Raw genomic sequence first — 24,816 nt, 5'->3', positions numbered from 1 at the left:
TCCATGAATTTTGCAGAGTGTTGCCCTGCAAAATTAAGTGTTTAAATTAAGTGTTTAAAGGTGATGAAATTCTCTAAACGTATACCGTTTGGTATTTATTATATTATAATATTAAATGAAACGTCACTTATAAAGCAGAGATCGTCGCTATTATCAACGCTTCACTATAAACAGCATATTATAGAAACGAATTTTTCGCAGCTCTTATCGTTTATCGCAGCTCTCGTTCCAATATAAACACCTGCATATAAAACTATGACAACAATTTCGTTGTTTTGCTAGTCTCCAACGTAAACCCACCCTAACTCTTATACCTAGTTTCCGAGATAGCCTATTCGGACATCGAATATGAACCATTCTGTACATGAAGACTTTTGTGGAACACTGTACCTACTTAGGGATTAAGAACACTTTGACACCTTTGATAATTAAAAATTTTAAAACATCATTTTGAAAATATAAAAAGATTTCAAGTGTAGATTTAAATTGATGTAATTTTATCTGTGGTTCAGTAGATGTTTCAAAGTTCATTATTTTTTCAATTCGTATTTAACCAACTGCTTATGCAACCGAAAAATCACTACAGCAAATAATTGGTCTAAAACTTTTCCAAGTAACTCAAGGGTTTAGGAATTTTTATTTTGTTACCAAAAACCCAAGAATGCGTTCGTTTCCTTGTGTTTATTTACATTGTTTAGTTTCGGTTCTAAAATAATTTTTACGGTTTTCGTAGAAGATCTCACCAAAGTGATTAACTTTAAAACATTCAGCTGTAAATCTACATTATATTACAGCAATTTTTGACAAAACACTTTTATAATGTAGATAAACTAAATGTTCCGTGCATCCATGAAGAAAGAATACTCGAGATGTTACCTTTTCTACGTTCTAGTCCAGGTTTTATTCATTATTCACATTTCCGCCGGTAAGCTACTCTTCATTTCCTTTTTATTTTTAGTTTTTAAAATAATATTAATGCCATCTTATTTTTTATCTTTTCATCTAGAAAACCTTCTGTCAGCTCAGAATCCGATACTTTTATATACCACCACATCTGACGTCCGCGTTGCAGACACATCTTCGTCATTAAAACAATCTAAGAATAAAGGAAAAACAAACGTTTTAATACCAAATGTTTCCGACGGGATGTTAGATTTTAATTATGGTTTAAAAAAGTTATGTTGGTCTAATAGCCATGATGAAACGATTCAGTGTGGCGATTTCAATGGATTTGAAGTTAAAAATAGAGAGGTAGTTATTCCAGATGCTCCAATTACACAAGGATTGGCCTGCGACTGGTACACTAATAAATTGTATTGGACTGATAGCGATAAGGATCACATTGAGGTTACTACAATGAGTAAACCTTTCTATAGGAAGGTTTTATATTGGACTGACATCGATCAACCTAGAGCTATTGTTGTAGCTCCAAGTAAAGGGTGAGCTATTTTAAATTATTAAAATAACAACCAGTATTTAGTCTTGTCCATGGTAATAATCCCCTAGATAGTTTATCAGCAGGTAAAAGTGAGCCTTATATGTATATATGTAGGTAGAAAAATTATTGTAAGCTTAGGTAAAGAACGAAATCTATTGGAGATATTAGCAAATGTTGAAAAAAAGTCTTATTTAGTATGTACCTATAAATTATTGGTGACAGATTTTCTTGAGTAATTAACAACAAAATCAAACAATATCTCAATAAGTAATTGTGTCACATAAATTGCTATTGAAGTTGAAAGTACTAACCTATAAGATAGGGCACAAGGAGTGTAAAAATTATTGGGGGAAATCATTATTGAGCACTTTTGAAAGTATACAAACATGTATATGAACCCTTATGTGCAACAGGGGTTGGAGACAAAGTGATAAAAGCTATCCAGATTATTTATAGAAATAGCGCGAAACGTGTGCGAAAAGTTTATGTCCAGGGAAGGCTTGAGACAAGGTCCTCCTATGTTATGTGTCTTTTTTTATTTATGCTGTTAATGAATGGTATAATGAGGAAATGTGACGAAAGAAATTAAGAACAAAGTGTTAGAGCAGGTTAAACACTACAATTATTTGAAACATAACAAGGCGAGATGGAGTTAGAAATTGGGGTGGAGAACATTTTGGAATACATCTACTTATAATACCTCTGGAACGAAATTGTCAAAAAATCAAGTTTTAACAACTTCCTCCTTCATCCAAGCATTTTTGGTGATGGTGTAAATAACTGGTTAATTAAAATTCTTGAAACATACGGGATTTTTAGCTTTGTCAATTACTGGAGATTGTAATAATTTTGTCTGGTAACAGTTGATAGGTTCAGTTCATGAATCTTATTCTGACATTTACGTTTTAAAGGATGGACAAGTTTAGGTTGAGATGATAATTTTTCTCCTCACATCTTTAACTTAGTCTTAAGCAATAAAGCATTTTAAACCAATCATCGTTAGTGTTAAAACTTCCTGAATAATATTTATTAAAACAAATTATCTTTTTATTCCATTAAGATCCTATAAATACGCACATAACTTTTGCATTGACAAAGTCCAATTATATAAACGGTAGACTCTGAATATTACGTTTATTATAACGTTATTTACACCACAATATGTTAGCAAGCCATCGTTACCTAAAGTTTCTGCAGAAAAAAATCTTCCTGAACTACTGAATGATTTTCCGGACGCGGTAAAAAGAACGATGTGGTTTCAACAAGATTACGCATCATACAATCCACATAACGCACAAACAGTGACTCAATACCTGGAACGTAAATTTCCAAGACGATGACAAATGATCCTGTAAGGTGGCCTCTATTTAACGACGCTTCACTATTTTCTATGGAATGCTCTAAAGGCTAATGTGCATAAAGACGTTAATATAAGACGTTAATGTGCATTAATGTGACTGATAACAAGTTAAAAAATGGGATAATTACTGTTATAGAAAATTAAACACAGTTTCGGCATAGATTTTCTCAAATAAATATATATTTTTAGCCTAACTCTATTATTCACTATAATAATAATATATTTCGGTTACACAATACAAACAATAACAATATTAATTTTGAGATAAGCATTTCTTCTAATATCATTGATTTTTATGCTGCTGCATCTCGTTCACCAGTTTATCTATCCTAGGTTCAATCGACTGATTTAATGCTATTCTCATTGTGGCATCAATGCTTTCAAGACGGTTTCTGTACTTATTCTTAATAGCAGCGAGAAAAGCCATTTTCCGCTAAATATGTTGTTGCGAATGGTAGTAAACTTTCCATTACCTTCTCAAATAATGTTGGGTATTCATTTTGTATTTGTATCCAAAATTTTATTCAATTTTTTTGACTAATGAAATGCTACTAAATAAGAACATTTCAAATATTTCTTATCTGTTCCAACATATTCAGTTAAACTTGATTTATTCGCCTTCAAATCTTTAAGTTTTCTTTTAAAAATTCTTATGGTTTATCTTTGTATTCAACATGACTAGTTTCTAAATGTTTTAAAAGTTTATTAGATTTTAAAGATACGTTTGCTAATACAGACCCAAAATTGGGCGATTCGCTGACTTAGAGTATGTAATGTTGATTTGAAGCTTGTAACTGGTTATGTTCAAAAGTTCCAGTGCACTATGAATTGAAGAATTGCACTAGTTTTTTACTACCACTAACTGTGACTCGTCGCGTTTCTAAGGCCCATTTTTACCATCCACCTGATAAACTATCTAGAGGATAGTTGCCATGGTTACGGCGGTTTTAAGCGCTCTCATTGGCTAAGAACTGGATTTATCTATCGAATAAATTTATCAGGAGGTGGTAAAAGTGGGCCTAAGTTTAGTAGAGTTACTGATTATACTTGTAATAACGATTTGTTAAGGTTTGTACATCATATCCTATTCAAAGATTTTATTGATTAACAACAGCTTTGGTTTATTTATTGCGGTTCAAAAAGGTTATTTTGAAGGGCTTTCCACCAATTTTTTAGGTTATAATAATAGATTTAACCTAATTAAAGATAGGTTGGTGAAGCACGTTTTTTGAATTTAGTTATAAAAACCGATAAGGTTAATGATAACGATTGAATAACTCTTCTTTGATAAATTAAATTCAAATTTAAAGATTCAAACTTCTTTGCCTTTATTTATTACATTATCGTTTAATTTCAGTTTATTATTTTGGACGGATTGGGGCGAAGTTCCAAAGATAGAACGCGCAAGCATGGACGGTAATCCAAATTCCCGTCAAATAATAGTTAACGAAAGGTTATATTGGCCCAATTGTTTAACTATTGATTACGAAGCTGAGTTAATTTATTGGGCTGATGGTAATCATAGAAAAATAGAACGGATGGATTTTAATGGAGAGAACCGAAAAGTTATCAAAAACTCTTTGACTTATCCCTATGGTGTAACCAAGTTCCAAAATAGACTTTATTGGACAGATTGGAAAACAAGGTATGCGTATTAAAGATTTAAAGAAAAATGTGGTTAATTTAAAATTTTCTAGTGTTATTTATGTTGACGATGAAATGGATGTTAAAGAATTTTTGAAATTGGACCCTGTTCCTAGTGATATTCACGTTTGGGACTCATCTGTGCAAGTCTACAATCAAAATCCTTGCGAGTTTAATAATGGGGGATGTTCACATCTTTGTTTATTGTCTTCAAGCGCCTTAGGGTATAGTTGTGGGTGCCCCAGCGGAGTTAAATTAATAACAAACACAACGTGCGCCGATGGACCTAAAGAGATCTTAGTTTTGGCTAGAAGAAGTAACATTTGTTTAGTGTACTTAGATTCGCCTGAGTACACTTACGTAACTTTAAATTTAACTCACATGAATTTTTTGATTGGAGTTGATTACGATCCCGTTGAGCAATTCATCTATTGGACTGACGATGATTTACCGAAAATACAGAAAGTAAAACTCGACGGAAGTGAACAACAAGATGTTATTTCATACGAACTTTTTCATCCTGATGGTGTAGCTATTGATTGGGTGGCTAGAAATTTATATTGGGCAGAAGCTGGTTTTGATAGAATAGAAGTTGCTACTTTAGATGGAAAATATAGAAAAATTATTATTGCCAATGGTTTATATGAGCCAAGAGCCATCGCTGTTAGTCCAGAATTAGGTTGGATGTTTTGGTCAGATTGGAGCGAAAAGAATCCAAAAATTGAAAGAGCTAATTTAGATGGAAGTGACAGGACTGTTATTGTGACAAGTAATCTAACTTGGCCCAATGGAATCGCTTTGGATGTTGAAAAAATGAGGCTTTATTGGTGTGATGCTAAAACACATAAGATTGAGTACACAAATATGGATGGAAGTAACAGAATCGTTTTATTGGACACTGATTTGAAGCATCCTTTTGGGTTCACTTTGTTGGGAGAGTTTTTGTATTGGACAGATTGGCATCAGAGATCTATTGATAGGGTTCATAAAGATACAGGTTAGTATTCGTTTTTTCTTTTCTTTTGATGTTGCTAATTTTTAAACGTTTCTAAAGGTACCTCTCGCGAACGAATAGTTGATCAAATCTCGGATGTGATGGGTTTAAAAGCAATTCAAATAGACAAAATAACCGGTACGAACCCGTGCGGGCGCAACAACGGAAATTGTTCTCATTTCTGCCTCTATCGTCATGATAAAACCGCCGTTTGCGATTGCCCCATCGAATATGATTTATCAAAAGACGGCAAAACTTGTTATATCCCCGAAGCGTACTTTTTCTTCTCCACAAATGGCTCAATTGGACGTGTGGACATTGAGAGACAACTGGAAGTTATATTACCAATCAAAAGTGTTAAATACGCAAGTTCTATAGATTTTGATTACGATAACTATCAAATTTATTGGACAGATAGTAAACAAAAAACCGTTATGAGAGCGTTTATAAACGGTTCGGATCCCCAACGTGTTGAAGAGTTGGGTTTAATAGCTCCAAATGGAATTGTTGTCGATTGGGTTAGCCATAACGTGTACTGGTCTGATTCCATAGCCCATAAAATTGAAGTGGCCAGGGTTCCAGGAACGAGCAGGCGGGTTTTGTTGTGGGAAAACATTCAAGAACCGTACAGCATAGCTTTGGATCCGCAAAGAGGATATATGTATTGGTCTGAATGGGGGAATTCAAAATGTTTAAAAAGATCGGCGATGGACGGCTCCGATCCGAAAATTTTCATTCAAAATGTAAACAACGCTTATGGACTTATTGTCGATTTTAAAACAAAGAGGTTGTTTTGGATGGAAACCTCAACGCCCGCTTTATTATCGTCAGATTTTAACGGTTTAAACAGAAACGCGGTGGTGAAAGATATGATATTTAAGCCTCAAGGATTGGCAATGTATAACAATTTTATTTATTGGAGTAATACGACTTCAGAAGAACTTTGGAAGACTTCGTTGAGTGGCGAAAAGTCTCCAGTTGTTAAATTGTCCGAACCGGCAACTGATATTTCAATTATATTCAAACCAAATCAGAAAATTACTAATAATTGTGGAGTTAATAACGGGGGTTGTAAACATTTATGTTTAGCTGTACCTTCAACTAATAAGCTTGAAACCGTTAGTTACACCTGTGCTTGCCCAACTCATTATGTTAAAACGAATCAGACGTGTTTACGTAAGTGAAATGGTTAAGTAGCTCTTTTAATAAAGTAATAAAACATTTTTTAGCACCTGAAAAGTTTATAATTTATAGTCAAAAAAATTTGGTAGTTCGACTTTTACCAGATAGCCAAACGGATTGTTTAGAAGCCGTTTTACCTATTCACGGGCTTAAAAACGTTAAATCGATTGATTTTGATCCTGTGAAACAATATTTATATTGGGTAAAAATTGACAAATAATTTTTATGTTTTAATCATAATTTTTGTATCTTTCAGATTGAAGGTAAAACCCTTTCTATAAAAAAAATCGACATTAATGCGAATAGAGATCAGTCACCAAAAACGGTGGTGGCTTCAGATCCTGATATAAGACCTTTCGATTTGGCTGTGGATGTGTTTGGACATTTGCTGTTTTGGACGTGTGCGGCTAAAGACGTTATAAATATTACTAGAATGAATAGTACGTTTGTAGGTGTTATTGAAAAGAAGGACGAGAAACCTAGGTTGATAGCGATACACCCATCAAAAAGGTATCATTATTTTCTTTTCCTAATAATTAAAATAGGAACACTTATTTTTAATTAAAAAATTAAATATTTTTCTTATTATTAGAAATGATCTTCTTTGCTCATTCCCACTTTACGTGGGGTCGGCCCTCCTAATATGTATTTTAGCGTCACGACATTCTGTCCTGGGTTGTCGGTTCAGATAAATTATTTTCATTTAGGGTCAGTCATGCTATACAAAAGCAACTGTTTACAACAAGGTCTATTTCAATTATAAAATCAGGTGTTTGAAGAAAGTGGAGGAATACTTGCAAGGGCAGTATCAGAACTGTCCCTCACCGATTTTGTTGAAATTTGGTACAGTGATAATACTGCCAAAAATAAGGTTTACGTATTTTTTTATACGTGCTAATAAAGCCCCTGGGGCGAGTTATAAGGGTTGGAAATCAGGGCGAAATATATACCGGGTGTCCCTCAAAAATGGCTCACCCCCATATTTTTCTTTATTATTGGTGATATAAGAAAACCATTTGGAATGCATAGTTAGGTCGCTAAAACGAAATATTACGACATGAAATCATTCTTTTTGTACTTCCGGTTACACCGGATGTGAGTACTAATTTCGTTTTTTTTTTAAATCTATAATTTTTTTTTCTTCAGTTGGGTAGACAGTATAATTTCACATAACTTTTACTTGAAAAAATTTTCACGATCGCCTATAATTTTTGAAAAAAAAAATTATTTTCGTTATTTTTTAACGTTTTAGTACCTTCGGGAAATGTATTACAACTTTTGACGCATAGTAGCTAGGTTAAGAGTACAAGCTACGTTATGTCCCTCTTGATTTGCTATTCCTCAAGCAGTGATCACTGCTATGCTTTAGTTAATGGTTCTTTTTTAATAATGGTGTAAATTAACAGTTGTATTAAATTAGTTTTAAAAGAAAAACGCTATCCAACAATTAAATTTAATTCAATTGTAAGTTCGAAAAAACTAATTTTCTAAATTTTCAAAATGCTCCCGCCTCGATTTTGACATAATTGCATCTTGCGTATTGTCGATCTAACGACTCGACGTTATTCCTGCGGAGATATTTAGGTAATACAATTTCTAACTCGATTTATTTTGCAATACCTCACGAGACCTTACTGGTGTATTATACAGCTCATTTTTGATTTTGCCCCATAAAAAGAATCTAAAGGTGTGAGGTCAGGTGATCTGAGAGGTTTTAACCAAAATAAAGTAAACAATCCAAATTATAATGTACAGAATGTCCCGTTAAGCGTACGGAGCGGCTGTATCTCAATAACGGTAAGGCCTAGAGGTTTGGGAAAAAAATCGTTATAAGCAAAGTGGGCAAGAGAAATAGCTGGAAATTATTTTGAAGTTCGTAATTCGACCGCTAGGGGGCGTAACTGCCATAGAGAAACATAAAATTCCTGCTATCTCAGAAAGTTAGACGATGAGCTATAACTCTGACAACATCATTTAGTAGCTTGGATAATACCGCATCGCTTTTGTTTTGCAATATTTTTCATATCTGTCATAATAAGGGAGGGGGAGGCCAATGCGTTTTCAAATGTTTACATTTTAATATCTCCTGGACCATTCAACCGATTTGAATATTTTTGGTCTTGTTTGAAAAAGCATTTCATGCTCTTTTAAAAGATATTTTCAGAAAGACCGCTTGGTTTAAAACAAATAAGCTAGAGGGCGTTATCTGCAGCGGTTACATATTTTTGTGATTTTTGAAAAAAAAGTTAAATGGAACGGTACTATTTACTTCACAGACCGTTAATCACCATAAAATTTGCTAAATATTAGTGAAAACCGCATCTCGATATCTCCATCCATTCTCGAATTATAAAAGAAAATGTTAAAAATTCGTATATCTTAATCGAATCAAGTTACCTTAAGAAACAAATAAGAGAGAACAATAATTTTATTATCTAGAACCTTCTAGAACACTTTATCCAAGCTTAGAACTGCTTCAAAACTACTTTTGAGGCGTGTTGAAAAGCCAACGGATCAATGAAACATCAACAATGATAATAAAACAAAATAAACCAAAACACTTAGAATAACTTAAATTTTTGGCAAAAATAACTCACTAATAACTTTGTGATAAAAGGTTTGGATTTGCCCAAATCATATTTAAAAGTCAATGGTAATAGTTCAGTCTGTTATCATAATCGGTATCTGTTAAGGCCTGACGTAAAACAACGTGGTGGAGATATTATTCTCTTGAGAACTCTTGTGGACAATTGTTTTCGGAGTTCCCAGATTATGTGGGATCACATTGCGCACCAATATGATTTACGAATTCATAGAGATGTCTGAATGGGCTACACGTTGCCAGTTTTCCGTAATCGCTAAGTCAATCTTAAAAACACTTCTAGAGAAAAATGTCTTTCTTTGTCGTAATTCCATTGCACATTTTTGCCATGCAGTTGCATCGTATTCGAAACATTGAAAATAAATCATCATACGCTCTATCATACGCTTCTGCGTTAGTAAATGACATGTTTACAGTTATGAGGTAACGAATCCGATTGATGGCACTCGAGTTTTTAACATTTTCTTCTATAACTCGAGAACGGGTGGCGATATCGAGATACGGTTTTCACTAAAATTTAGCAAATTTTAAGGTGACTAAGGGTCTGTGAAGTAAATAGTATCGTTCCATTTAACTTTTCTTCAAAAATCACAAAAATATGTAATCGCTGCAGATAACGTCCTTTAGCTCATTTGTTTTAAAGCAGACGGTCTTACTGAAAATATCTTTAAAAAGAGCATAAAATGCTCTTTCAAACAACACCGAAAACATTCAAATCGGTTGAATGGTCTAGGAGATATTAAAATGTAAAGATATGAAAACGCATTGGCCTCCCCCTCCCTTATTATGACAGATAGAGAAATATCGCAAAACAAAAGCGATGCGGTATTATCCAAGCTATTAAATGATGTTGTCAAAGTTATAGCTCATCGTCTAAGTTTCTGAGATAGCGGCAACTTTATGTTTCTCAATGGCAGTTACGCCCCCTAGCGGTCGAATTACGAACTTTAAAATAATTTCCAGCTATTTCTCTTGGTCACTTTGCTTATAAGGATTTTTTTCCCAAACCTCTTGGCCTTACCGTTCTAGAGATACAGCCGCTCCGTACTCTTAACGGGACACCCTGTACAATGGACATTGTAAGTTACTATCAGCTACAAAACATTTAGTGTAAAAGAACAAAAAATAAAGAAAAAAATAAAAAATAATTGAATTAAACTTAATTTGAAACTTAATTTTTTTCTTAAATTTTGTGACAGTAATAATTTTAATTTGTTCACCGCTTTATATTTTCGATGTTAATTTCCTGTAAGATACAATGACTTTTGTCTCTGATGATGGCTTTTGCCAAAACTAGTTAGACAACAAAAATATAAATAAACCAGTAAAAGTACAACAAAATTCGAAATTTTTTCTATCACGTTAACAAACTGGTATAATGGATATTAACTTCAATTTCAACCTAATTAAACTTAATTGTTTGATCTCGTTTTTCTTTTAAAACTAATTTAATACAACTGTTAATTTACACGATTATTAAAAAAGAACCACTGACTAAAGCATAGCAGTGATTACTGCTTGAGAAATAGCAAATCAAGAGGGACATAACGTAGTTTATATTATTAACCTAGCTACTATGCGTCAAAAGTTGTAATACATTTTCAGAAGGTACTAAAACGTTATAAAATAACGAAAATAATTTTTTTTTTCAAAAATTATGTTATCGCGAAAATTTTTTCAAGTAAAAGTTATGTGAAATTATACTATCAACCCAACTGAAGAAAAAAAAATTATAGATTTAAAAAAATAGCGAAATTAGAACTCACATCCGGTATAACCGGAAGTACAAAAAGAATGATTTCATGTCGTAATAATCCGTTTTAGCGACCTAACTATGCATTCCAAATGGTTTTCTTATATCACCAATAATAAAGAAAAATATGGGGGTGAGCCACTTTTGAGGGACACCCGGTATATTCGCTTATAGGCTGAAAACGAAAATAGTTATCGAAATGTGGTAAATGTAAACTGATATTCATTTTCAAGGAGCTTTGCATTGATATACCTGAGGGCTTCAGGGGGTAAACTATCCCTAGTTTTTTGGAATATTTTAAAAACTACCCTGTCGATTTTGGCGGTATTATGTATCCTTATAGTACGTTTAAAAGTATTAATGACGTGTTTTTTCTTATTTGCCTCTGACCATCCCCTGCAAAGTTACGGGGTATGTTACACTTTTGAACAATATTTTGAAGAAAACCATTAATTAGATGTAAATTAAGATTTACGCAGTAAAATAAACCCTATACGACATTAAGGGGTGGCTGGGGTTAACTACCCTAAAAACCCCAAAATTTTTTTTTTTTTGCAAATTGTTTGTCGATTTTGGTGCAATTTCCCACGATGATTTTTTTATAGGTTAGGTAGTCCTATTGTAAGAACTTAATTTAATATTTTTGCTAATAACTTTCATACTCCTACAGAAAATGCTTTTTATCCTTATTCTATTTAAATAATGCAAAAGTTAGGATAACTATATAAATATTTATTAATAATGAGTTAAAAAGCAACTGAAAAAAAAATGGTTAAGTATCACAAATTGTATTCTACATTGTTAGAATCCTCTGGTACGTTTGGACCGAGGGTAATAAATGCAATGTTCATAGCAGATAACATATTCGTTTTGGTATCAAAGTCTGGTAAACTGACTTCTGCTCATATGAAAAATTGACTACATAATGTCTATTTCCCGAACACCGGACCCAAATCATTACTATTACTGGATTCTTGGAGTGTCCACTGCCCTGAAATTGTTAGTGAAGTAACTCCATCGGATGTTAAGTTTAAATATTTGTTTATACCTGCAGGGACAATAGGTCAAATTCAACCCCTGGATGTATTTGGTTTTAGAATATGGAAAAATTTCATTACAAGATTTTCTGATCAAGTTATTCTCTACCAGTACAATATCAATTTGCATCAGCGAGATATTTTAAAATTGCAATCCTTAACGCATAACCAGTTGTCTTCCCCACGATTTATTAATGTTTTTAAATACGCCTGGTTTGCATCTGGCTATATAGAGGAGAGACCAGAACAGTTTGAAAATCCTGTGGAGGTTTGCTTTTCCAATGAAAAACCTACGTGCGATATCTGTGGAGATATAGCTGTTATAACTTGTGCATAGTGTAAACAATCGTTGTGTTTAAAACATTTTTTCCATGATTTTCATTATTGCCAACAATATATTGAATAAAAAAAGTAAAAAAAAAAAAGAAATTAAATTAATAATGTAGAATACAATTTGTGATAGTCAACCATTCTTTTGTCAGTTACTTTTTAACTCATTATTAATAAATATTTATATAATTATCCTAACTTTTGTGTTATTTAAATAGAATAAGGATAAAAAACATTTTTCTGTAGGAGTATAAAAGTTATTAGCGAATATATATTTTCTACCCCAAACTTCTAACCCTTGTAAGTTCTTACAATAGTACTATCTAACGTATAAAAAAATCATCGTGGGAAATTGCACCAAAATCGACAAACAATTTTTGCAAAAAAAATTAATTTTTGGGGTGGTTAGGGTAGTTAACCCCAGCCACCCCTTAATGTCGTATATTGTTTAGTTTACTGCGTAAATCTTAATTTACAACTAATTTATGGTTTTCTTCAAAACATTGTTCAAAAGTGTTACAGTTTACCACATTATTCTTAAGGAAAGAGGTTATCTGTCATACTGCGTAATTTTGCAGGGGATGGTCAGAGGCAAATAAGAAAAAACACGTCAATAAGATTTTTAAACGTACTATAAGGACACAAAATATCGCCAAAATCGACAGGGTAGTTTTTAAAATATTCCAAAAAACTAGGGGTAATTTACCCCTGAAGCCCTCAGATATATGTGTGATATTTCAATGGAAAGCTCTTTGAAAATGAATATCAGTTTACATTTACCACATTTCGATAGCTATTTTCGTTTTCATCCTATAAGCGAATATACAGGTGATTCACATAAGAACCGACACAGAGCAGGGACATATGGAGGACAATAAATTAAGATGATTTAACGCAACTTATCTCTATACTAAGTTGTACCCCTCAGGAGTTATAGGCCTTCAAAGTTGGGTCTTAAATTTTTAAAACATTGAATATTTTCGTAATACATTAAGCTAGAAAAACCAAATTTGGTATACGTTATGAGTGTTCCGAAGGTATTAATTGGTAGCAAGTTGAGACCAATTGAGACATTCCAAAGGGTTGATTAAGGGTGATGGTCCCCTAAATTTTGACAGATTTTTTTAACCTTTTGGTGGATTTAATGTATTATTACCTCATTTCATGTGGAATTTAATTCTAAAACTTTTTTTACTCTTATTATTATTTAAAAAACATTGTCGTTTTCATTAAAAACTCAAATAACTAAAGACACGTATTTCGTTAATGCTACTTAGTATCATCGAAAATTCAGTAGTCGGCTATGAAATTGTACGTCAAACTTGACAAATAGGTCATAAAACCTTGTTGTCAAATAACTTTATAACCTATTTGTCAAGTTTGACGTACAAATAGGTCATAAAACCTTGTTGTCAAATAACTTTATAACCTATTTGTCAAGTTTGACGTACAATTTCATAGCCGACTACTGAATTTTTGCTTATTTTAAGTAAAATTACGAAATAAGTGTCTTTAGTTATTTAAATTTTTTATGGAGTAAGAAATATATTATAAGAGTAATTAAAGAGATAAATTATAAGAGTAAGAAAAGTTTTAGAATTAAATTCCACATGAAATGAAGTAGCAATTTATTAAATCCGCCAAAAGGTTAAAATAATCTGTCAAAATTTATGGTACCATCACCCTTAATCAACCCTTTGAAATGCCTTAATTGAGTTCAATTTGCTAACAATTAATACCCTTGGTACACTCATAACTTATACCAAATTTGGTTCTTCTAGCTTAATTTATTACGAAGATATTGAACTTTTTAAAAATTTAAGAGCCAACTTTGAAGGCCCATAACTCCTCAGGTGTACAACTTAGTATAGAGGTAAGTTACTTTAAATCATCTTAATTTATTGTCCTCTACATGTCCCTGCTCTGTGTCGGTTCTTATGTGAATAACCCTGTATATTAAACTAAGATTAGAACTAAAACTAGAACTAACACTAGGAACTTACGGGTTTTGCCGTGCGTCTTTTAATAAAAGGTTTTCGAAGTCGACTTCGAATCAGTTTCTGAAGAAGGTTGCAACATGGCATCCGAAACGTCAAACCTTTTATTAAAAGACGCATGGCAAAACCCGAAAGTTTCTAGTGTTAGTTCTAGTTTTAGTTCTAATCTTAGTTTAATTCACACCGGCCGTGAAAGTCTTCGTACTTATAAAACCCTGTATATATTTCGCCCCGATTTCCAACCCTTATAACTCGCCCAGAGGCTTTATTAGCACGTATAAAAAAATACGTAAACCTTATTTTTGGCCATACTATCGCTGTACCAAATTTCAACAAAATCGATGAGGGACAGTTCTGATACTTCCCTTTTAGATTCCTGCCCGTCTGACCTATATAGATCCCTTCACAATCTTTACAAGACATCTCATGCACTCCGCTTAATTCGAAGTAATTAAATCTACGTTTATTATTCATAAGTTATTCATGCGTTTTGGACTTTACATTGGGATAGATAAGTTTATTGACGAAACTCTTTCATTTTATTAAAAATTTTTCATATTTTGCATTTTATCATAGCTCTAACCACAGTCACATAGAGCCAGTACAGTCTTTCAGGGGTAAGACCACAAGGATATTCTAGCTTTGTGCAAAACTCCCTGCAAATGTCCATTCCATGAGAGGATTTTGTCTAGGATTACTCCTAGATGGACATCACCTCCGTCGGTATAGATTCTGATTTGCAGCTGTTCTTGTCCTCCTGCATTTCAAGTATCTATTTTTTTCCAATTATCTTTAAGATTCCAGTGGCGTTCTGTTTCTACATCTTGCTTTTTTAGGTCTGTTAATCTTTTATTCAATCCTCGCTCAGAAAATTATTCGACGTGTATAAATTAACATCCGTGCCTATATTAAGAAAATATAAAAACGTAATTTCTCCACAGATTGTAAGTAATGTTTCAAGATGAGGCAAATATGCTATAGAACACGTCCAAAACAATTTGTTCTTTTCTTTAGTCTTACTACGAAGGCTTTTGTTAACATACATTTTAATAAATCATTAAAAATTATTAAATAACATATAACATATTGTAAAATTATAATTTTAGGTTATTATTTTACACCGACGATAGAGATAACTTTACACAAATCATAAGAACCAGATTAGACGGAACCCATAGATTAATAATAGGAAAATCAAAAGCTCGTGAAATTCCAGCAATCGCCATTGACATCGAAAATGATTTCGTAGTTTGGGTTGATGGATTAGATATTTGGATGGGTAACATCGACGGAGACAATAAGTAAGAATATTAACATACAAATGACTAAAATTCTTTACTATTCTTTGCATTCACTTTCAGTTACAAAGTTACTAGTGAAAGCAAATCAAAAATCAACGCATTAACCGTCCACACTGGATGGCTTTATTGGCTCGACCGAACAATCAATCAACTTCAAAGAATTGAATTATCAACTGGTAATTCCCGATCGACCGTTTTAAACTATGACTCGCACATCTTAGACTTGGTTTCTGTCACTCAACCGGACACAAAACATAATTGCGCTACACTAAGTTGTTCCCATTTATGTGTTATCGACGGTGGATCCACTGCGGTTTGCACTTGCCCGCCAGGTTTGATTTTAAAAAAAGATGACAATCAAACTTGTATCGTACTTCCGGGTTGTATGAGCGGTCACTTCACGTGCGCATCTCCCGAACCCGGAACAGGTAACGGGTGTATACCAACCAGTTGGAGATGTGACAACACCAAAGATTGTTCAGACGGCTCGGACGAAATGGATTGTCCGGTCTGTAAAAAAGATGAGTATAAATGTAAAAATTTACAGTGCATTTCCCAAAGAAAAGTTTGCGACGGTGTTAGTGACTGTAAAGATGGTTCTGATGAGGAACAGTGTTGTAAACATAATCAGTATCAGTGTCCTCAAACAGACGCTTGTATTTCGATTTCTTCGCTATGCGACGGCATTGAACATTGTTCGAACGGCGAAGATGAATCTAAGTCGGTATGTAAAGACGCGAGTCAATTTATTGCGTCCCCAAAATCGAGTTCTAGTGTAATAACAGTGGGTGTTTTAACGATCGTTTTAATAGTATTGTTATTAGTTGGAATTTTTTATTTCCTTCGGCGGAAATGCGACGATATTGAAGCCCCATTAGATCAAATTGAAGATTTATTAACTCAACGCCCCCACGGTTCTCATAAAAATCCTAAACTACAAAAAACCATCCCGGATGTTGTTGGAATGTCGATGCTTAACACGTCCTCCCACCTTTCCTCCTATGATCGTAACAACATCACAGGAGCTTCTTCAAGTACCAACGCTTCAAGCATAGGCTGTTATCCCAGAGAGACTTTAAATCCCCCTCCTAGTCCTGCGACGACTGGTATTTCAACTAGGGCGAGTAATCCGAGGTACCGCCCATACAGGCATTATAGGGCAATAAATCAACCTCCGCCGCCGACACCGTGTTCGACGGATGTTTGCGACGAGAGCGATTATAACTATCCCGTCAGTAGGAATAGGTACGATGGTGCGTTTCCGCCACCTCCTACGCCTCGATCGCATTGTCAAAGCGAAAGTTGTCCGCCGTCGCCAAGTTCCAGATCGTCAACCTATTTTAGTCCCTTACCTCCGCCTCCATCACCAGTAACAGCGCCCCCAAAGAGGTACGATTCATAGTAAATCATAATAAATCCTATACAACATTGATTTTGTCTTGTTTAAAAACAAATGGAAAGAACCATTGTGCCTAAGAAATGCAATTGTAAATACTTGTAACAATGCATAGTTCTACTAACTAAATGACTCTTAAATTAGATGCTAGTGATTGACTAATTCGACAAAATTCACTGCAGTGATAAATCAGAAGCGTCAGATTTAGTTACCATTTTGTTAGTAGTTATCACTATGTATATTGTCTATTTTTAGTACATAGTGTATGTTTTATAAGTGAGTTTAGAACTTTTTACTGTTAACTAAAATGTATATAGAGAAAAAATATATTGATATTATTAAAATGTGTTTTTATCGAAGATCATTGCCAAAAAATAATTTTCTAAAATCTTCTTGCCTACTGAATGGAAATTTTCGGGACTTCAGGATGTGACAGCTTGTCCAAAAATTTGAAAAAAGTTTCTATCAACTTACCCTCTAAAATGCACCATTTTTGCGAATATCTCCGGAACCGGAAATGGTGCATTTTCGAGATACAGGGTGTTGAAATTTAATAAAAAAAATCGTTTTTTTTTCATACTTGGTGAAGATTTTGAAGGGGTAGTGGTTGTTTTTCTCCCCAACTTCTACACCACTTGAAAAAGTACGGTTTTGAGACGCCCATTTGAACCGCCAATGTTTTCTACACAAAAAAAGTACTGAAGGACATGAGCTCTAAAGTTGACCGTTTTCGAGAAAAATCAACTTTTATGTTGAATAACATGGTCAATTTTTTGAAACAAAAGTTTTATTTCACAATTAAACAAAATTTATGTAAACGTTAGAACAAGTAATAAAAGCAAGCGTTAACTTCATAATTGTAAAATAAAAAAAATGAAAAGATGATACAAAAGTTGACTTTTTAAAATTCTCGAAACCGTAAAGCTTTCGAGAATTTGTGATTTTCTTTTCACGAATTCATTCGATACATTCAATACATTTTGAATGCACGAATTCAAGTTAATAAAGTTTAATGAATGAGTTTAAGTCTTATGAAACGTGTTTTTTATGCTATTTCTTATTTCTATTACAGCATCGGATGCTGTAAGGAGTCTCATTACAGCACCCGTTTGAGTACTGTTAGAGCTTTCGTCACCATCGCGAATTACAAAAGAAAAATTTAAGTAGGCTTTAAATTTTATAACAAAAGCTAGCTCCTGTCAAAATAACAATTAATGCGTCGAAGAAGTGCAGACGCAGCAAGTGCATTGAAGCTAACGGCGAACATTTCCAACATTTAATTTAACTGATTTGTAATTGTTTTTTTTAATTATACGATTATGAAGTAACGTTTGCTTTTGTTACTTGTTCTAACGTTTTAGTACAATAAAAGTTTTATTTCAAAAAATTGACCATGTTATTCAACATAAAAGTTGATTTTTCTCGAAAACTCTCAACTTTAGAGCTCATGACTTTCAGTACCTTTTTTGTGTAGAAAACATTGGCGGTTCAAAGGGCGTCTCAAAACCGTACTTTTTCAAGTGGTGTAGAAGTTGGGGAGAAAAACAACCGCTACCCCTTCAAAATCTTCACCAAGTATGAAAAAAAACGATTTTTTTTATTAAATTTCAACACCCTGTATCTCGAAAATGCACCATTTCCGGTTCCGGAGATATTCGCAAAAATGGTGCATTTTAGAGGGTAAATTGAGAGATTTTTTTTCAAATTTTTGGACAAGCTGTCACATCCTGAAGTCCTGCGCATATATTATAAAAACACCTGTATAATGGCTTCAAATTTTCGATTACTCCATATCCATTGGCTGCACTAATCTTGTCGTATTAGGTGAGACAAATTCCAACTTTATATTCTTTAAATTAATATGATGGTGCGCCGCACAATTCGTCACCTAAGAATTATGTTGAACCAAGTCCCTTACGTCTACAAAGCAGTAATTTGGATTTAAACGTTAGCAGATAGTATTTCTTTCGTGGCTGTGACTACAGGCTATGTCTAAATTCATGTTAAGATTAGTGATACCATGCCCTATGACACACACAATGACATAGACATGACAATGGGCAGTTTAAGTATGAAATGATTAGCTACCACTACTTTTTTCCTCTGATGGATAATCTATATACGCTAACAGATCGGTCCATTTGATTTTTCCTGTTGTGACCACATTATCGTCCTTCTATCATACCATTGTAATCTCGAATGTAATACCAATATTCTCTTGAAATAACATTATCAGTTGTCGGTATTTAAGACATCGATGATGATAATTTGGCAATGGTATTCTCCGGGTTCATCATACTAGTAATAATAAAGAAAAGGTGTCGATGAATGAAATTTATTAATTTCTTACAATATTTAAATCAGTGCTATATGTATTTCGAGGTATAAGCTCTTCATCAGGCACGACTAGAGCTTATAGCTCGAAATACGTATAGCACTGTTTTAAACATTGTAAGAAATTAATAAATTTCATGCATCGACACCTTTTCTTTATTATCGATGATGATATTTAAAGAGGTGTCTTCGTATGGGGACAGCAAGTGGTAATGGAATAAATTTGACGTTGTGTTTTGCATTCCATCGAGATAACCATCCATCTGTTGCTTTAAATTCGTTGCGTTTTTTCGTAATCTCTTCTGATACTGCACCGGTAACATTTACACCTTGCTCACTAACTACGAAAAACCATTTATCCAATGCGTCTTCAACTTCTGAATCTTTTCCATCACGATTTAACATAAATTCTTGGTGGTACTGGGGCCTTCTCTGTTCTGCTACATTTCTGTAGATTTCACCAATTCTTCCATTTTTCTTATTATGTTCTCGGTTGTGTCCTTCTTGATATTCTTATAAGCGGCTGGATACAAAAGGTTCGTCGTTTTGTCATGTTTGTGACATTCCTTTTATCTGCTGGTAGGACGATGAAGTCAATTTTTAATTATAATACATTCGCAGACGATCAGAGAAAAAACAGACCTGCAGACAAAGGAAATGCAACGTTGTGATCTGGCCGTATGGAAAAGAACGTCTTTCCTAGCGTTCCTAGTCCTAGAAGTTCCTAGCCCATCTGAACTCGCAACATCTCATGATCAAATTTACCATGGAAAAGGAAGCTGCTAAACAGTTACCTTTCCTGAATGTTTTGGTCACTAGAAACACATTCGGGATTAGCCGTCTTGAAAAAGTCACGGCTAAACTCGAATATTTCTAGTTCTAGTTTTAGTTGTTCCGAGTATATCTGATTGTGAGCTTATGATCAAAATAGGTTAAGTTATATTCGATGTAATACAAACAAATAATAAATTGTTTCTATTAGCAATTGCTGAGTCAAAGTCCGTCGCGTATGTAAGCGCGTGTACTGAAAGGTTAATTGAATTATGTACATAATTTTTGAAAATGAGTACCGCGGTTCATGAAGCCGGTGTATTCCAAATATTCGAGCCAAAATGGCGGTTTAACAGCTTATCAGTACTGATCAGTGCCAAGGTCTGTAAAGGCCGTAAATCGTATTGGGGTCTTTATGTGGAATTAAAGTCCCTAGATTTACAAAGTACCGCGGTTCATGACGCCTGTTTTCGAGCCAAAATGGCGGTTTGACATCTTGTCACTGCATCTCACCGCTTATTTACAAAAATATTGCCGTCTTGTTGCCTTTGGAGTTGCAAAAATAGTAGTTAAAAGGGCTTTCAACTCTTAAGAGTACCACGAGAAAAAAGAATTGAATTTTGGGGAAATGTTATCAATAGAACGACATAGTTTTAAATTTCCCGCTTGACTTTCTAGCCAAAATGGCGGCAAACCGCGATACTTTGTAAATCTAAGGACTTTATGTGGAATTAATTTATTGCGCCATCTATTCGCTAATAGAAATACCATACTTAAAATAAGAGTGGAATCTACTAAAAAATATATGTATATTTTTATTTCATTCATCCATACTAATGTACAGAAATAAACAATTTATTCTTCCTTATCTTAGTTTTTCCTTCAAGACTTAATTATGAATAGTAAATTTGTTGTTGTTAATCAAGGTCTATAGAACATAAGGTTACCCAATACCGATTCTCCTCCTCTGAGAGGCAAGGTGGGTCAGTGACGTAGCTGGTTCTATGAACAACACAACACCACCTATACTGTGGTACAGTCTATATAAAATATTTAAACCTCGCATCGTGTTGTCACGTATAGGCACATGTATAGGCTATCTTTTATTCTGACTGTATCGAACCAGTGACGTCAATTTGCGGGGTAATAATCGATACTACAGAGGCATAGGGAATGAGGTAACCTTATGTTCTATAAACCTTGGTTGTTAATAAAACGCCATAACCTTCAAAACACAACATAACCTTAAAATTGGTTCCTTTTAAATTTAAACGCATGGGCAGTGTTCCAAGGTTTTTTATTAGAGAGGGGCTGTATTATTACATTACGGTAGTTGTTATTAACACAACTTGTTACTCATTTATCAACGACAGGTTTTTAATGTAGATGAAAAATATTGGGTAAAAAATAATTTTTATGTACGTTGAAGTTAATTAACCTCACTTTCTAATTGTCGCAGTTAAAATAACTTTCACAAATCGCAAGTTTCGTTGGTTTCGTTTCGATTTTCTACGTGTCAACACGTGTTCTTCAAAAGAACCCTCTTTTTTTCTCTCTCTCTCTCTGTCTTGAGCGAGATAGAACGGAAGATAGAGAAGATCGGATGATCTTTAAACGTCAGTGTCATGTCAGTAGTGAAGTGTATTTCGTAGTGAATTTGACGGAATTGTCATAAACATTCACGAGTGAAGTAACAATAACAATAAAAAAAAGTAACTTCGTCATTTTATGTCACACAAAATTATAAGTGTTTCAGTGTTTCTCAATTTCAATCAAAATTCTAACCTCAATTTCGCTCGTTCTGCGGTCCAAACGTACAGACCGGTTTCGTAATTTTCTTCATTCTTTTTTCGTTGTAAAATAACAAGAAAATGAAGTTTTATAAACAGAAATTGCTTTCTGACGCTCAACTTAGAAAACTTAGCGAACATAAATACTCGTGTACAAGTAACAGTATCTGTGATGCCTTATTACAAGGATGGTGGAATTGGTTAGTGTCGAAAGTGCCCTTATGGTTAGCCCCAAATCTAATTACAATAGTCGGATTACTTGTAAATGTCGTTACGACACTTATTTTAATTTGGTAATTAATCTTATATAAAGAAGTAAACAAATGATTATCTTGATTGTTGCTTAAGGTATTCTCCAGATGCTAAACAAGAACCGCCAGCTTGGACGTGTGCCCTCTGTGCATTAGGCTTGTTTGTTTATCAAAGCTTAGATGCTATTGATGGTAAACAGGCGAGAAGAACAGGTTCGGCAAATCCATTGGGAGAGCTTTTTGATCATGGATGTGATTCGATATCGACAGTTTTTGTTGCCCTTGCTGCGTGCACATCAGTTCAATTGGGTTATTATCCGGGATGGATGTTTTTCCAAGTGAGTATTTACATTGTTATTGTTGATTTTAACACTTATTTGTTCTGTCAGTTATAATATATGTTGTGTATATAAAGACTATATATTTTAAAAAAATTATATTATATTCAATAAAATGTCATTTTTTAGGTATTAGTTTAGTTAGTAATTTTACATCAAGGTCAGAAAATTTATCTATGTATCTAGAACCATGTTGACATGATTGTTGAAGATAATATCTAGACCTTTTAAGATAAACTTTTTAGTTGAGGTATTCACAATAATGGATAATTAATTTTTTACTTTACTGATATGGCAATATAACTTCAAATGTTCAGTACAAAAATAGAATAAGTTGTACAGGTGTCCCAAATTCGATATCATCATTGGCTCTATCTGAATATAAAAGAGATTGGAAAGAAACTAGCTTACATGTCATGATCTCCATTTTGAAGAAAATGGTTTGAAAAAATTTCGCGAATATCTCACTTATTACCAAAGATAGAGTATTTTAATTAAAACATTATATGGGCAACTTTTTATCGATACAATAAAGTAATCTTGATATATATAACGGATTAATATAGGAAAAAGAGTGTCCCTTATAGCCAAACGTCCATTATATGAAAAATTTTTAGTTTGCACTTTAAACTATTTGAATAAATAATTTTAATGCTTTCTTTATTAGTTACTTCTACTTTTGTTCAATAAAATTGTATATAACAATCTAACACTGTATAACAACTAAAACTAGAGTTAACACTAGACCTAGAAGTAGAAACATTCGCGTTTAGCCATACGTTTCTTACGACGTACGCCTGAATGTTTCTAGAGGTCCATGTGTTAGTCCTACTTTTAGTTAAAACTACAACTATCGTCCTTGATTTATACATCATACTTGGAGAATACCCTGAGTTTATCTAACGACCATGGAGTAGAGCAACTTGGGGAATAACCCGAGTTGGATTCTATCTATAAGCACTAACCCATATCCGAAATCCGCTCTAACGACGTTTGGTATTGTAATACAACGATGTAACGAGAAAATTGTTTCCGTGTCTCATTTTCGAGATTTAATAATATTAAACTTCACTTTTTTAAATGCAAACCATGGTTGGCATTGTCTAAATTGATTCGTATTTTTTTCCTGATAATACTTATGCGAAGTTAGCCCCCAAAAATATAACAAAAGTGTTAAAAAGTTTTTGAGTGGTAAGAAAATATAGAATTTTTTACCAGTGTGGAGTTATCCATAACTTCTGGCATAAACTTAAAACATTCATAATTTCGCAACCAATACGATTTGAGTCACCAAATTTCACATACGGGACACTTTTACCCTCAAGAACAGATTACAACCCCCAATGAGTGAAGAAAAAAATTTGAAAATTTGGGATCACTAAAGAGTCATAAAAACTACATTCTGAGATAGTTTAGAACTTCCATGCAATGTGGAGTTTTTTAGGGGATGACCACCCCTACATTTTTAAATAGCAACCCCTGTCGAGTTTTACCTTATTTTAAAGGTAATGAAAAAAGAAATACAACGCCATAAACCAAAACCCGATATCTTAATTCTTTCAAGAATTATGAGGGGTTGACTACCAAATGTTACAAAAAATGTTTTCATGTTTTTTTGCACGTTTGAATTTGACGTCGGGGTCACTCCTAAAGTCCCATCCACGGTTTATAACGTTAATTTTTTTTCTCGAAAATTGTTAAGGATGTCGAACTGTGGTCTATTATGTGGTAGAATTTGGCGTAATTCGAAAATACCCATCAATGTGAAAACATTCCTTTTTCGGGGGTAGGGGTTGAAAGGTTTTTTTTTACCAAATGGGGGTTGTAATCTGTTCTTAAAGGTTAGAGTGTCCCGTATGTGAAATTTGGTGGCCCAAATCGTATTGGTTACGGAATTATGAATGTTTTAAGTTTATGGTTGAGATTTATGGATAACTTCACACCATGTATGGTAGAAAGAAACAACGTCTCATTTATCCTTCCATCTCACCATCTAAAAACCATTACTTTCCTTGTCCGGTGTGCTGATATAAACCCCCGTCTTACTTTCTTTGGAATTCCTTTTGGAATCTTTGAAATCTTCGTCTTTGGAACATTTTTGGAATTCTCTTTTCTACTCGATCTTATTGTTCCATACGTGTCTGTTGAGTGTAAGACGAAAAGATTTACCAACTCAACTGCGTTGACATAGTGACTGATAAATGCAGTTTTAGCAAAATATATTGATAAGTGCTTCAAAAAATGAAAAGTTCTAGATATCAACAATCCTTATCAAAATCAAACTATTTTGAACAAAAC

General features: G+C 33.6%; 2 protein-coding genes across 6 annotated transcripts in view; both read left to right on the top strand.

Moving 5' to 3' along the window:
* Nucleotides 1-643: 643 nt before the first annotated feature.
* LOC111429371 (low-density lipoprotein receptor-related protein 6) lies at nucleotides 644-17,143 on the top strand. Its single transcript, XM_023065264.2, has 9 exons — nucleotides 644-925; nucleotides 1,007-1,439; nucleotides 4,156-4,443; nucleotides 4,496-5,439; nucleotides 5,497-6,612; nucleotides 6,666-6,820; nucleotides 6,875-7,128; nucleotides 15,444-15,638; nucleotides 15,699-17,143. The coding sequence occupies exons 1-9, from the start codon at nucleotides 835-837 to the stop codon at nucleotides 17,038-17,040; spliced, it is 4,818 nt and encodes a 1,605-aa protein (XP_022921032.1). The 5' UTR covers nucleotides 644-834; the 3' UTR covers nucleotides 17,041-17,143.
* Nucleotides 17,144-21,405: 4,262 nt separating this feature from the next.
* The window catches only part of LOC111429372 (choline/ethanolaminephosphotransferase 1 bbc), a 41,646-nt gene continuing 38,235 nt past the window's right edge, over nucleotides 21,406-24,816 (top strand). The window contains exons 1-3 of one of the 5 annotated variants that reach the window (XM_023065266.2): nucleotides 21,408-21,539; nucleotides 21,599-22,222; nucleotides 22,278-22,518. In XM_023065266.2, coding sequence (XP_022921034.2) covers nucleotides 22,011-22,222; nucleotides 22,278-22,518 — 453 coding nt within the window. In that variant the 5' untranslated portion in view covers nucleotides 21,408-21,539; nucleotides 21,599-22,010. Of the gene's footprint in view, nucleotides 22,223-22,277; nucleotides 22,519-24,816 lie in introns of all 5 variants that reach the window. The other 4 variants (XM_023065267.2, XM_023065269.2, XM_071200648.1 and 1 more) reach the window with 4 other exon arrangements.

Source organism: Onthophagus taurus, chromosome 11, assembly GCF_036711975.1.
Source record: "Onthophagus taurus isolate NC chromosome 11, IU_Otau_3.0, whole genome shotgun sequence".
NCBI classification, from domain to species: Eukaryota; Metazoa; Arthropoda; class Insecta; order Coleoptera; family Scarabaeidae; genus Onthophagus; species Onthophagus taurus.
Note: the sequence above shows the minus strand (reverse complement) of the source record. Positions and strands in the feature narration are given on the sequence as shown.

Excerpts from the sequence above, each read along its gene's own strand:
- LOC111429371 (XM_023065264.2), top strand. The coding sequence starts at position 835 with ATGTTCCGTGCATCCATGAAGAAAGAATACTCGAGATGTTACCTTTTC. Across the intron at positions 1,440-4,155 it reads GTTGTAGCTCCAAGTAAAGG|TTTATTATTTTGGACGGATT; the intron begins GTGAGCTATTTT and ends GTTTAATTTCAG. Across the intron at positions 7,129-15,443 it reads GCGATACACCCATCAAAAAG|GTTATTATTTTACACCGACG; the intron begins GTATCATTATTT and ends TTATAATTTTAG.